This window comes from Lemur catta, chromosome 1, assembly GCF_020740605.2.
Source record: "Lemur catta isolate mLemCat1 chromosome 1, mLemCat1.pri, whole genome shotgun sequence".
NCBI lineage: Eukaryota > Metazoa > Chordata > Mammalia > Primates > Lemuridae > Lemur > Lemur catta.
Genome location: NC_059128.1, coordinates 110,050,207 through 110,064,095, shown reverse-complemented (window position 1 = coordinate 110,064,095; position 13,889 = coordinate 110,050,207). Strand labels below are relative to the sequence as shown.

The 13,889-nt window shown below is 53.0% G+C and overlaps 1 protein-coding gene across 2 annotated transcripts; it reads left to right on the top strand.

Moving 5' to 3' along the window:
• Positions 1–9,828: 9,828 nt before the first annotated feature.
• S1PR5 (sphingosine-1-phosphate receptor 5) lies at positions 9,829–13,691 on the top strand. Of its 2 annotated transcripts, none has more exons than XM_045545706.1 (2): positions 9,829–9,902; positions 11,578–13,691. In XM_045545706.1, the coding sequence occupies exon 2, from the start codon at positions 11,596–11,598 to the stop codon at positions 12,781–12,783; it is 1,188 nt and encodes a 395-aa protein (XP_045401662.1). In that variant the 5' UTR covers positions 9,829–9,902; positions 11,578–11,595; the 3' UTR covers positions 12,784–13,691. The 2 variants fall into 2 exon arrangements, with proteins under 2 accessions (XP_045401662.1, XP_045401653.1); XM_045545697.1 differs by lacking the exon at positions 9,829–9,902 and adding an exon at positions 10,177–10,301.
• Positions 13,692–13,889: the final 198 nt, after the last annotated feature.

The following is a 13,889-nucleotide window of genomic DNA, read 5'->3' as shown; positions in this document are numbered from 1 at the left end:
TATCTAGGTCATTGCTGTGTCCAAAACACTCAGCACGTGGGCTGACACACAATAAGTGCTCAACACCACAGTAGGTGTGACAACCAACTTGTGGAACGGACTGAGAATTTGAGGATGTGGGGAGTGAGAGGCACAGGAGGATCTTCAGGACATCTCAAGGGGCAGGAGGGGACACTGGGCCAGGAATTTCAGCTGTGGCCGCATAAAAGAAGAAAAGGTGCCAAAGGAGAAGACATCAGAGGGGCAGAACACAAGAGGGCAAGAGCTGGAGATGCAGAGGCCAGTTTCAGGGCTCATGGACCGGTGAGATGGGATCAAGGACAGCAGGGATATGGAGGTCACAAGTGACACCCTTAAGTTTGATTTGGTGGCCGACCCCACACACCACATCCCATGGCCACAGCCAGTTCCTCCCTCCAAGGACAGGCCTGGATCCCTAGCCTTCCATCCTCCTTCCCCATGAGTCCATCTGCAAAATCAGCACCCTACCTGGGTCTCTGTCCCCAGCCCAGTGTCCAGCTGCCACCTGTGTTCATCCCTGGGACATGCCCCCAGCTCCGCAGGCTCGGTCCTGAACTCATCCTGCATTTCACCACACCGGCTTTTCCTTCCATCCCCTTGATCCCAGGAGGCCAGCCTGGCACCTCCAGTCTCTACCACCTAACAGTCTTCCCACTAATTGTCCTTGTGTCCCCAAAGCAACATCATAGTTGTGACCACCCAGGCATACGCCATGTCCAGGTGGCTTGGACAAGTGACCTCGCCCCTTTAGCCTTAGTTTCTTCATCTGCCAAATGGGGTAGTAACAGAGCCCCCATTCTAGTGCTTGGAAGAAGGATGAAATGAATATGCAAATAGCTTGGAACAGTGCCCAGCACATAGCAGCCACCCTGTTGGTGTCAATCGTTACTGTTGTTGGCTGTTGTCGTTCTTTATTCCCACCATAGCTCCAGCTCCCATCATCACAATCCCTGTCCTCCTTGCTGCCACCTCTGGCCCCTCAAATCTACAAAACAGTTGGAAGGAACCTCTTTTGTGTGTGTGTGTGTGTGTGTGTGTGTGTGTGTGTGTGTGTGAGAGATGAGGACAGAGTCCCACTTGCTATGTTGTTTGCTCAGGCTGATCTCGAGCTCCTGGCCTCCAGCAATCCTCCCGCCTTGGCTGCCCAGAGTGCTATGATCACAGACGTGAGCCACCATGCCTGGCTCTGCCATTCATTAAAAACTCAGAAAACTGGGCACTCTGGGAGGCCAATGCAGGATGATTGCTTGAGGCCAGGAGTTTGAGACTAGCCTGAGCAAGAGCGAGACCCTGTCTCTACAAAAAATAGAAAACCTAGCTCGGCATGGTGGTGTGCACCTGTAGTCCCAGCTACTTCTGAGGCTGAGGCAGGAGGATCACTTGAGCCCAGGAATTTGAGGTTGCAGTGAGCTATGATGCACTCTAGCCAGGTGACAGAGTGAGACCCTGTCTCAAAAAAAAAAAAAAAAAAAAAAAGAATCAGGAAAACCATCTGATAAAAACCTGGGGAAAAGATTTGAATACAAAAGATAAACGGATGCCAAGTAAACACCAGAAAAGATTCTCAACATCATTAACCATCAGGGCAATGCAAAATAACATCAGAGTCAGATACCACTAAAATGAAAAAGGCTGACTTTACCAATCATTGTCAAAAATATACACAAACTGGAACATTTTAGTATGTGCAGCTTATTGCATGTCATGTATGCCTCTATAAAGTTGAAAAAACAAATCAGTATGGTGACCTTAGGGCACCAACTCAAAACTGCACTTGGACTTGAACTCCTGGGCTTACGCAATACTCCTGCTTCCACCTCCCTCCTGAGTAGCTGCAACTGCAGGTGTGCACCAGTGCATCAGGCTGTCGGCACATATTAATTCAGACTGGACATGTTTTAAGCACTGAAAAGCCACATGTGGCCAGTAGCTACTGTTTTGGACAGTGTGGGAAATATAAGATTGCCTAGGTCAAGACACGAGACATTACAGAATTCAGTAAGTTGGGATTTTCTCCTGGTGACTATATTATGGTGTCTGTGCATAAAATTTATCGTGGCCCTCTCAGCAATTCCAAAAATGTTTCTGTGCATCTCCACCCAGCTCCCATGCCCTGGAATCAATCTCGCCCAGGCTAAGCAGTTGCTGGAATAAATTGCACAGTCTTGAAGACACATAAATATGTGGCTAGCCGCTTTCTCACAACAGATCACTTTCCTTGTCAAACTTCCTGTGCTTCCTTGGGGCCAGCCTGTCTTGTTTCTCATGCATCCATTACACCCTGGGTTGTGTGAAAGAAAGCTCTAGAAATGAGCTCTGCTTATTTTTGCCTTTTTGACTGATGCACGCAAAATTCTTCTTTAACTCAAAAAATGTAGCCCGAACACCTGCTGTATGGTAAATACTATGTTTGGTGTGGGGCCACAGCAATGAATCAATCCACATACTGTTGCCTCCCCTTGGGGTTTCTGGAGTAGATTGGAGGAGACAGATGATGAACTTGTTACGTGGATATTTACACAGTTACAATTGCAATAATGATTGTGTATGAAAACACAAGCTTACAATAGTGGGTAGTAATCCAGTTTGGGGGCTGTGATCTGGGAGGACTTGCCTACAGAAGCTTCATTTAAGTCACACTCTGTACCAGTCAGAATAGGTCAAGGTTTGCTGTAGTAACAAGTTCAAAGCTCATTGGTTTAACACAATCAATTTGTTTCTTCCTGGTGTTATTCATCTTACACACACTGGCAGGGGTTTGGTTCCACACAGTCATGCAGGAGCCCAGACTAGTGAGGCTCCTACCATCTTGGGGTTGCATCTAGAACTCACTGTCTCAGGGGAGCAAGAGGGAGACTGCAGGGGAGCAAGAGGGAGACTGCAGAATCGTGTCTCATATCCTCCCCACTTTAGCGACAGTGGGGAGGGCATGACACCTTAGGAAAAACCCTCTTGACTCAAAGTAACATAATTGCTTTTCTTTTTCTCCCCCCCCCCAAAATCCATGTTGAAACTTAATTGCTTTTATATTGCTTTTTGACATCTCTATTCAAAAGTGACTGACATACAGAGTGTATGACTAACATACAGGCCGGGCACAGTGGCCTAGCACTCTGGGAGGCCGAGGCGGGCGGATCATTTGAGCTCAGGAGTTTGAGATCAGCCTGAGCAAGAGCCAGACCCCATCTCTACTAAAAAAGTAGAAAGAAATTAGCTGGTCAACTAAAAATATATAGAAAAAATTAGCTGGGCATGGTGGCGCATGCCTGTAGTTGCAGTTACTCGGGAGGCTGAGGCAGGAGGATCGCTTGAGCCCAGGAGTTTGAGGTTGCTGTGAGCTAGGCTGATGTCATGGCACTCTAGCCCGGGCAACAGAGTAAGACTCTGTCTCAAAAAAATAAAATAAAATAAAAGTGACTGACGTACAGAGTGATATATGTCATCTCCACTCCCATTTCAATGGCCAGAATTAGTCAAGGCAGTCACCTCACTGCAAAGGGTAGTTTTTCATTCAATGAATAGTGGTCTACACTAGAAACGCCTATCATGAGATTTAAAGGATGGGTAGGGATTAGAAAAAGAGAGGAAGGCCATGCTTTCCTGGCAGAACAAACAGCAAGTTCAAAGACACTAGAAGCAAAGAGACAATGGGTGCATGGACTCAAACCCTACCAGAAAAGAATTCTCAACCCAGAGCCCTATTTCCAGCCAAATTGTTGATCAAGTGTGAGGAGCAAGTAAAGACATTTCAAAACATGGAAAGAGAATGGCTCATGCCTATAATCCCAGAACATTGGGAGGCCGAGCCAGGAGGATCACTTGAGCTCAAGAGTTCCAGACCAGCCTGGGCAACATAGAAAAATAAAACAATTAGCTGGGTGTGGTGGCGTGCACCTGCAGTCCCAGATACTCGGGAGGCTGAGATGGAGTTCCAGATTACAGTGAGCAATGATCATGCCACTGCACTGCAGCCTGGGTGACAGAGTGAGACTCTGTTTCAAAAAAAAAAAAAAGTCAGAACATAAAAAGTGTTGCTGAAGACATGGAGAAATTGGAATATTTAACATTGCTGGTGGGAAGGGAAAATATTATAATTGCTTTGGAAAACAGTCTCGCTGTTTGCTTTGGAAAACAATTCCTCAAAATGTCAAACATTGAGTTACCACGTGAGCCAACAATGCCATGCCTAGGTGTGCCATGCCTACGCAATAGAAATGAAAACACACATCCACACAAAAAAGTGTGCACAAATGTCTATAGCACTATTATCCAAGCTAGTCAAAAAGTAGAAAGACCCCAGTTGCCTATCAGGAGGTGAATGGGTAAACAAATGTGCTCTATCCATCCATACAGTGGAATATTATTCAGCCACAAAAAGGAATGACGTCCTTATTTATGCTACAATACAGATGGACCTCGAAAACATTATGCTTAGTGCAAGAAGCTGGTTACAAAAGTCACATATTGTATGATCATATTTTTAAGAAATTCGCAGAATAGGCAAATCCATCCATAGAAACAGAAAGCAGATTAATGGTTTCAGGGGCTGGGAGTGGGGAGAACACGAATGACTGCCAATGAGTATGGGGTTTAATTAGAGGGTGATGAAAATATCCTAAAATTAGATCGTAGTGATGGTTGTACAATTCTGTGAATACACTGAAAACCACAGAATTGTGTACTTTGAATGTGTGAACTTTATGGTTTGTGAATTACATCTCAATAAAGCTGTTTAAAAAGTAACAATGTTTGACATTTATCAAGTGGTTAGCTCTGGGCCAGGCAATGTGCTGAGCTTGTTACACTAATGATTTCAATCCTACCCAGAAAAATCACTGTGAGAAAGAAAGGGACTTTCATGTCTTCATTTTGCAGGTGGGGAGAATGAGATTAGAGAGGTCGAGTTCATGGCCACACAGTGAGGAGGTGGGCAGACTCCAGAGGCCTGGCATTCGAGGCCCCACAAGATATGGCCCTTGTCCCACCCCCAACCTCCTCTCCTGTGCCTTGCTCCTTCCTTTTCCTAAGCCAAGTTCAAGGCCAACTGAACTGACTTCAGTTTGTTCAACATATATATTCTTTCCAGCTTCCAGACCTTTGCACATGCTGATCTGATCCCTCAGCCTGGTTGTTCTTTCTCTTTCTCTCCCCACCTAGCCTGTGAAATGAATGTCTAAGTATGAAGGGCCCAGAGAGAGACAAACAGAGAGAGAGAGAATGAGAGAGGAAGTGCTGACTGCAGGGTTCCAAATCTAGGGCTGGGAGTGAGGGGTGCCAAGGGGCACCAAGAGGGGTTGCTTGTGGGGAGTGATTAGGGCTCTGCCTTCTCTACCTCCTGAGGGAGGGCTTGGCCACCAGCCACCGCCACAGTGTTTGGAGCCATCTCTCTTCCTTGGCCTGGGTTTTACCCAAGCTATAATTCATGCCACTCGCAGGAGGGTGAAGTCAGATTTTCCCTGGAGAATTCATAAGGCCTCGGTGTGAACAGGTGGTAGGAGAGAGGTGTGGCCCTGCCCCAGTGCCACCCAGCACCTTGGGACAAGCTGATCCCCCACTACCATGCTGCCTTCTCTTCCCAACTCAAAGTCTCTTTTCAGAGCCTTTTAGAATCTCTAATAAAAAGTACACAAGTACCATCAATTATTATTCAGCCATAAAAAAAAAAAAAGAAGTCCTGGCCTATAATCCTGTAATCCCAGCACTCTGGTAGGCCAAGGCAGGAGGACCACTTGAGGTCTGGAGTTCGACACCAGCCTAAGCAAGAGCCAGACCCCATCTCTACAAAAAATAGAAAAACTAGCCAGGTGTGGTACTGGGTGCCTGTAGGCCCAGCTACTCAGGAGGCCAAGGCAGAAAAATTACTTGAGCCCAGGAGTTTGCGATTTCTGTGAGCTATGATGACACCACTGCACTCCAGCTCTGGTGACAGAGTGAGACCCTGTCTCAAAAACAAACAAACAAACAAACAAAAGTGAAGCCCTGATTCATGCTAGAACATGGGAGAACCTCCGAAACATGACTCGGAGTGAGAGAAACCAGACACAAAATGTCACATGGTGTATGATTCCCTTTATATGAAATGCCCAGAATAGGTAAATCTGCAGAGATAGGGCACAGATTGGTGGTTGCCTGGGGCCAGGGGAGGGGAAGTGGGCAACAGCTGCTTAATGGGTGTGGGGGCTTTTAGGGGGTGATGAAAATATTTTGGAATGAAATAGAGTTGGGGATTGCACGGCATTGTAGATGTACTGAATGCCACTGAATTGCGCCTTGAAAGTGGTTAATTTTATATTATGTGAACAGCACCACAATTTAAAAATAAAATAGAGCCTGGAGTGCAGTGGCACGATCATAGCTCACTGTAGCCTCGAACTCCTGGGCTCAAGCGATCCTCCTGCCTCAGCCTCCTGAGTAGCTGGGACCACAGACATATGCCACCATGCCTGGCTAACTTTTCACATTTTTTTGTACAGATGGGTCTCCTTATGTTTCTCAGGCTGGTCTCCAACTCCTGGCTTCAAATGATCCTCATACGTCAGCCTCCCAAAGTGCTAGGATTACAGGTGTGAGCCACCAAGCCTGGCCCCTTTTAGCATTTTTAAAAAGCACTTTCTGACACTGAGAGATGCTCTAGATTGTTTGTTTGTTTTCTGCCCTAGCCCTAGAATCAGCCATTTCTCCAAGGAGCCCTGGTTCTTCATATTGGAAAATGGTATTTAGAGACCAAGACCCAGTTGCTTGGGGTACTGCTCATCACTATTGGGGTGTCACTGTTTCTGGACTCTCAGAAGACAGAGCCTGGTGTGTGCGTGCTAACTCATGTATATATAAATATTCATATTTATTTTCTTATCTATCAAAACAAACATGAGTTCACACTGATAACCCCAGTTCAGCACCACATCCCTTATTTGTAACTTCATTCTCCAACAGTATGAACCTTGGCTGCCCAAATCTACAACATATGTATTTATTTGTTAAACTCTAGCATGAACTAGTTTCAGAATCATTATCCCGTACTCCCACAAGAAACAAATGGACTGACTGGCCTACCCGTTTCTGTCCAAGTTCACACAGCTTTCAGATGCAGAAAACTTACTGAGCTGAACAAACAAGGCTTGTGGGTGTGAGCTGGAGGTGGCTCTTGGGCCTCCAGTTTGAGACACCCCCAAACCCTGACTGCTCTTGTGTCTGGGTGTGGGAAAGTTGTCAGTTCACACCTCCCCATGGCCATGTTTTAAGTCTCAGGACTGTGCGAAGGCGGGTGGGAATGAATGGGAAGCTCTGCAGTAGCCCTCTGACTCTGTGAGCGGGTCTGGGGGGCTGAGGGGACCACAGGAGGCATGTTGCCCTCTTGGAGGGGCAGACCTGGCTTAGCGAGAGTAGGCACCGGGCAGGGTGGCCCCTGTGGGCAAGTGCCCTGGCAACAGAACCGGCCAGGCAGGTGTGCTAGTCCAGACATGCTTCAGGCGGGCGGGCTTTTGCAGGCTGCGGCAGGAGCATGGAGGCCAGGGGTGCCCTGCACCTGGGAAGAGACCTGGCTTTCCCTGGGTGGGGGTGGGAGTAGGTATGGGGTGGGGGGCTCAGGGTGGTGCTGGGCTCAGGGTGGTGGCAATGCAGCTTGACCCGAGTGCCCTCCTAATTCCTTCTCAGGAACACAGTGGTGGACCACTAGTACCTGCACTAACATTGACTGAGCTCTCACTGTATGCCTTGGCTCTTCTAAACCACTCCTTTCACCCTCAACAACAGCCCTGCGATTGGGTGCAGTTATGACCTCCATTTTACTGATGAGGACCCTAAGGCTCAGAGGGGGTATCACTTGCCCAGGGTCCTAGACCACAAAGTGGCTGAGCCTGGCTCTAGACTCTGAGACCTTAACCTTTACCTGTCTGGGCAGAGGGACAGACAGAGGACACATGACAGGCCAGATGAATAAATAAACAAACAAGGTGATTTCAGATGATGCCAATGGCCATTGGAGATTGGGAAGAAGGAGGACAGATCTGGGAAGGCCTCTCTGAGGAGGTGACAGGCTGGGAAGGGCTGGGGGAAGGGAGCTCCAGGCAAGTTCAAAGGTCAAGTGTGTAAGGAACAAGGAGCAGCCCTGTGGGGGGCTGGAGCAGAGTGGGGCTGGGGGACAGCACCAAAGTAAGGAAGGAAGACAGATGTGCAGGGCCTGGGGGCCAAGTTGAAGACTTGAGTGCCCACTCTGAGGGGCATTAGGAGCCATGGGAGGTTTTAGAGCAGGGGAGGGACGAGATCTGAGTTTGTTTGTTCGTTTGTTTTGTTTTGTTTTGAGACAGGGTTTCCCTCTGTTGTCCAGGCTAGAGTGCAGTGGTGTCATCATAGCTCACAGCAACCTCAAACTCCTAGGCTCAAGTAATCCTCCTGCCTCAGCCTCCCAAGTAGCTGGGACTACAGGCACACGCCACCAGACCCCAATAATTTTTCGATTTTTTGTAGAGATGGGGTCTTGTTCTTGCTCAGGCTGCGATCTGTTTTAAGAACTGTGGTCACAAGTGCGGAGTGGCAGTTAGGGATGGAAGCACCGAGCCTGAGTCCCCAGGGTCCTCCCCTGTGGGAAAGAAGCGTAGGGAGGCAGGAGGAGAAGGGGGGGTGCAGGGCTCCGAACCCGTGGCAGCCGGAAGAGCCCCATTTTGGGGAGGCGAGATTGCCACCTGGGAGGTGTGAAGCGGCCACCTAACTCCCCACCCTGGAGTGCGGTTTCCCCTTCGCAGAAGGTCATTTATCAAGTGCCTGCTGGGTGCCAGCTGAGGCCCGCAGTGTTGGGGGACCTTCAGGGCTCATCCTAGAGGGCCCGATGGGAGGCTCGGTCCGCAGGGCTGTGGGAGAACCCGGCACCAAAGGGTTAACGCTCCTCCCGCCCCCGTCAAGCGTGTCTTTGATTGGTCGGAGCCGGCAGGAGCGGTTCTGCCCATCCCGGAACCGTGGGGGCGAGAGCCAAGATCTCCAAGGGGCCACATTGGGGGTGTGACCGGGCCTGGCTGCTCCTCCTCCACCCTCCCCCACTCACTCTCATCCCCGGTTCCTGGATCTTCTCTCCTGGGCCGCTTTCACTCCCACGCAGCCCGCAGGGCCTGGAGAGCAGGGGCAAAGGGCATGGTCCCGGTGCAGGTCACAGCTGCAAGACCCAGCCCCCCTTCCCGGCTGTCGCCGCCCGTCTGAGGCTGGGGAAACTGGGCCTGGCCTGGAAGTTCCTGGGAACTGGGGGTGGCGGGGTGCGGGGCCAGCTGGGACTGGCCCGTTGGAGGAGCAGCGGCCTGGGAGAGGCGTGGGAGAGCGACAAGACAGGGATGGAGAGTGACACACACAGAGACAGGGAGAAAACACAGACGAGAGACTCTGAGAGACCCGATGAGAGAGACACAGAGGAAGTGAGGCCAGACATTCATTCATTCATTCACTCACTCAGCAGACACTTATAGGGTCTTGGCTGTGTCCCCCAGCACTTGCCCATGACAGACTCAAATCCCTAGCCCGGTGGGGGTGACAGGCGGCTGAGGACACAGCCCAGAAACACGAGAAATGAGTAAATCACATTGTCGGGAGAGATAAGGGTGGGAGAGACCGGTCCGAGGCATGCAGGAGCCGGGGCGGGACTGGGCAGACGTGTCTTATCTGAGGAGGGGGAAATTCTCACCACGATCCTGCCAGCGCCCGCCCCTCCCCCACGTGCCCGAGCCCAGCCCGTGGTGGGAGCAGCAAATGGGGAGGGACCTGTGCCCGGGACCGCAGGGATCTGTTGGGGGAGAACACAGACTCCGCCCGTACTGAAGATCCGTCCCCCGCCCCCGCTGCCCTGGTCCCTCCGTCGAAGGGGCGTCCTCGGGGTGCAGCCCAGGAGGATCGGTTGGCAGGTAGGTGAGACATGGGGAGGGGCTAGTGCCTTGGCACCCAAGGACAGACGAGACTCCTGTGCTGCGGGGAAGGGGCTCCGGCTGCGGCCGCTCCCGCTGGAGAACCCTCCCCTTTCCCGCCTCTCCGCATCCTCCCACCGCGACGGAGCGTCCCCGGGAGGCCTTGCTGGTGCCAGTCGCCGCCGGGGCGCGCTCCGGTGCCGCGGCGGGTGGCACAGGCTGGCAGCCACGGGCTGAGTGCCCGGCACTAAGGGAGGGGGCAACTGCTGGCGACCGCCAGCCCTTGGCGTCGCTGGCCCGCCCCCTCGCCTGCCAGCTCCAGCCCCGCCCCCAGAGCAGAGGCCGCTCACTTAGCTCCAGGCAGCGCGACTGCGGGGGGCGCACGACCAGGGCTTGTTGGTGAGTGTACAGCACTAGGCCCTTGGGGGCTTCGGGCTCGGCCTGGCCTGGAGAGGATCACCCTTGGCGGCGGGTCTCTGCGTCTGGAAAGCCGCACGGCCCCTTGCAGGGGTTCCTGGTCCCTTCCCAGAGGCCTCTGGGGAGGGGAAGGGCGACTCCCCGGCTGGGTGTGTGCCTGAGGTGGGTGTGGGGGCACCTGGAATCCCCTGGCCTCGCCCCCTTCTGGCCATGCCATTGCACGTTCCCATATTTCAGTCCTGCCGTCAGACAAGCCGGTAGGAGGGTGGTGGTCTCCACCAGAGCATGTGTAACCGTGTCCCCGTGTATTTGGGTCCCAACCCCCACCCCAGCGTGGCTGAGCCAGTGACTTCCTGCCGGTCTGTTCTCACGCTGGTTCTCTGTGTGTGACCGGAGCCGTCTGGGATGCATCGGCCCCTTCTGTGTGCAAAAAAGTTCCATTCTCCCTCCCCAGGCCTTGGTTTTCTCATCTGTTATGTGGGACACACATGATTGTGTGACCGTTTCTGCTTGGCTGTGTTTGTGTGGAAACGTGAAAACCATTGTGTCTGCTTCTATGCCAAGTATTTCTTCCGAGCCTCAGTTTCCTCATCTATAAATTGGGACTAAAGGGAGAGTTGGCCAGCGGATTTAAGGGAGCGGTCACAGGTGGAAAGTGTGTTACTTTAATGACATCTGTGCCCCTCTGCAAGAACCTGCGGGTGCATATGGATCCTGTCCGCTGTCCTAGGCTTTGCCTCTGTGACAGGGTGGATAGATCAACTTTCTACGGGGGTTTTGCGTGGATGAGGGGGTTTGGGCAGGAAAAAGTCTTGCGTGAAGGAGGCCAGGGCGTGGAGCTCAGTGCTCTGAGTCTCTGGCTGGTGTGAAGTATGGAGGTTGTGAAATTGTCGCCTGTGAACTGGTGTGAGACCCTATATGCGTGTGACTGAATTTTTGTCCCTGTGTGTTGCTGCCCGTGTTGGTCTGTCCCATGTATGAACGTAGTTTCGTGTTTCCCTGATGGTGTGTGACTGTGTATTTTTGCCCTTGTCAATGTGTCACTGTATTTGCGTGTTGTTTTCCTGTGTGTGGTTGTGCGTGTCTGTCTCCATGGACACCCCGTCTATCTTGAACTCCCCTGGGACCCCTGCGTGTGTGTGTGTGTGTGTGGGGGGGGGGGGGGTGGTGGGTAATGGGCAGGGGTTGGGGTCCGCGGGCCGCGGGGACTTTGCCCACGGGGTCGGCTGGCCTGACACTGTCTCCTGCCTCTCCACAGCCTTGGGGCGCGCAGCCCATGGAGTCGGGGCTGCTGCGACCCGCGCCGGTGAGCGAGGTGATCGTCTTGCATTACAACTACACCGGCAAGCTCCGCGGTGCCCGCTACCAGCCTGGAGCGGGGCTGCGCGCCGACGCCGTCGTGTGCCTGGCGGTGTGCGCGTTCATCGTGCTCGAGAACTTGGCCGTGCTCTTCGTGCTCGGGCGCCACCCGCGCTTTCACGCGCCCATGTTCCTGCTCTTGGGTAGCCTGACGCTGTCGGATTTGCTGGCTGGAGCCGCCTACGCCGCCAACATCCTGCTGTCGGGGCCGCTCACGCTGCGACTGTCGCCCGCGCTATGGTTCGCGCGTGAGGGAGGCGTCTTCGTGGCGCTCGCTGCGTCCGTGCTGAGCCTCCTCGCCATCGCGCTGGAGCGTCGCCTCACCATGGCGCGCCGGGGGCCCGCGCCGGCCGCCAGTCGGGGGCGCACGCTGGCGCTGGCTGCTGCCGCCTGGGGAGTGTCGCTGCTCCTTGGGCTGCTGCCGGCGCTCGGCTGGAATTGCCTGGGTCGTCTGGACGCCTGCTCCACTGTCCTGCCTCTCTACGCCAAGGCCTACGTGCTCTTCTGTGTGCTCGCTTTCGTGGGCATCCTGGCCGCCATCTGTGCGCTTTACGCGCGCATCTACTGCCAGGTGCGTGCCAACGCGCGGCGTCTGCGGGCTCGGCCCGGGACCAGCGGGGGCACCTCCACCCGGGCGCGCCGCACGCCACGCTCGTTGGCACTGCTGCGCACGCTCAGCGTTGTGCTCGTGGCCTTTGTGGCGTGCTGGGGCCCTCTCTTCCTGCTGCTATTGCTCGACGTGGCGTGCCCCGCGCGCGCCTGTCCTGTGCTTCTGCAAGCTGACCCCTTCCTGGGCCTGGCCATGGCCAACTCGCTTCTGAACCCCATCATCTACACGCTCACCAACCGCGACCTGCGCCATGCGCTCCTGCGCCTCTTCTGCTGCGGCCGGCACCCCTGCTGCCGAGGCCCGGGTAGCTCTCAGCGGTCCGGGAGCACCGCGGGAGCTTCGGGCGGCCTGCGCCACTGCCTGCCCCCGGGTCTGGACGGCAGCTCAGAGCGCTCGTCGCCCCAGCGCGAAGAGCTGGACACCAGCGGCTCCACCGGCAGCCCCAGTGCGCCCAAGGCCGCCCAGACCCTGGTACCCGAACCGGTGGCAGACTGATGCCCACACCCACTTTTGTCTTTCCTGAGAGCCGTTTTGCAGATTTTTTCTTTTTATATAAAGGAAATTGTAGGAAACACAGCCGAAGATGGTGGAGGCGGAAAAGACGGAGGGGAAATGTATTTATGGACGCTAAACCCCATAACAGTGAACAGACAAAAAAATCCTTGCTTTCGTGGAATTGACGTTCTAGTGGGGAACACAGACAATAACGGAGTGACAAAATAATGGAGATAATTCCAATGACAATACAGAGATGGTGATGGTGGTCAGGGGAGGCCTCTCTGTAGAGGTGGTGACATTTGGTGTGAGCTGAGATGTCCTTGTCCTGGGAACACCTAAAGGAAAAGCATTTTGGGATGAGGGAATGGCAAGTGCAAAGGCCCTGAGGCTGGAATGTGCCCATGTGTTCTGGGAAAAGCAAGGATGCCACTGTGGCTGCAGCAGCTATGGAGTGGAAGGTGACAAAAGATGGAAGATGAAGGGGCAGATGGTGCAGGACCTTGTGCGGCATGGGGAGGACTTTGCTTTTGTTCAGAGTGAGGTGGGAGCCATAGAGGGTTCTAAGCAGAGGATGAACTTGCCCTGATTCAAGTGTTTGCAGGTGCTCTGTGACCTTTGTGGAGGACAAGGGTGGAAGCAGGTGAACAGGGACTGCACTGGAGCAATGACAGCGACTCTGATCGCTCAGACCACGTGGACTTTGAATAGATTCTGGAGGCAGCGGACAGAACTGCTGAGGAATTGGGTGTAACAGTAAGAGAAAGTTGTCAAGGACAACGCCACAGGCAGGGCACCCCAAAATTTGACTTTGGGAGACCCGGCCAAATCCTGACAATAAAATTTCTTTGAGTGCGTTGTCAGGTCATAAAAATAAAAATATAATAAAGTAATAAGAGCAATTATAATTTCTTATGCCTGGCCGGTTTCCTCCACCGCGCTAGGCCACACCTATTTTTCAGCCTTACTGCAACCTTGCAAGGTAGGTTTCTTCAACCCCATTTGACAGATGAGCAAACTCCAAAGAATGAATACCTGGCTCCAGTGTCAGAGCCTGGCTTCAGGTCCCCAGGCGGGAGGAGACATCGGCATCTGGCCCCTCTGGA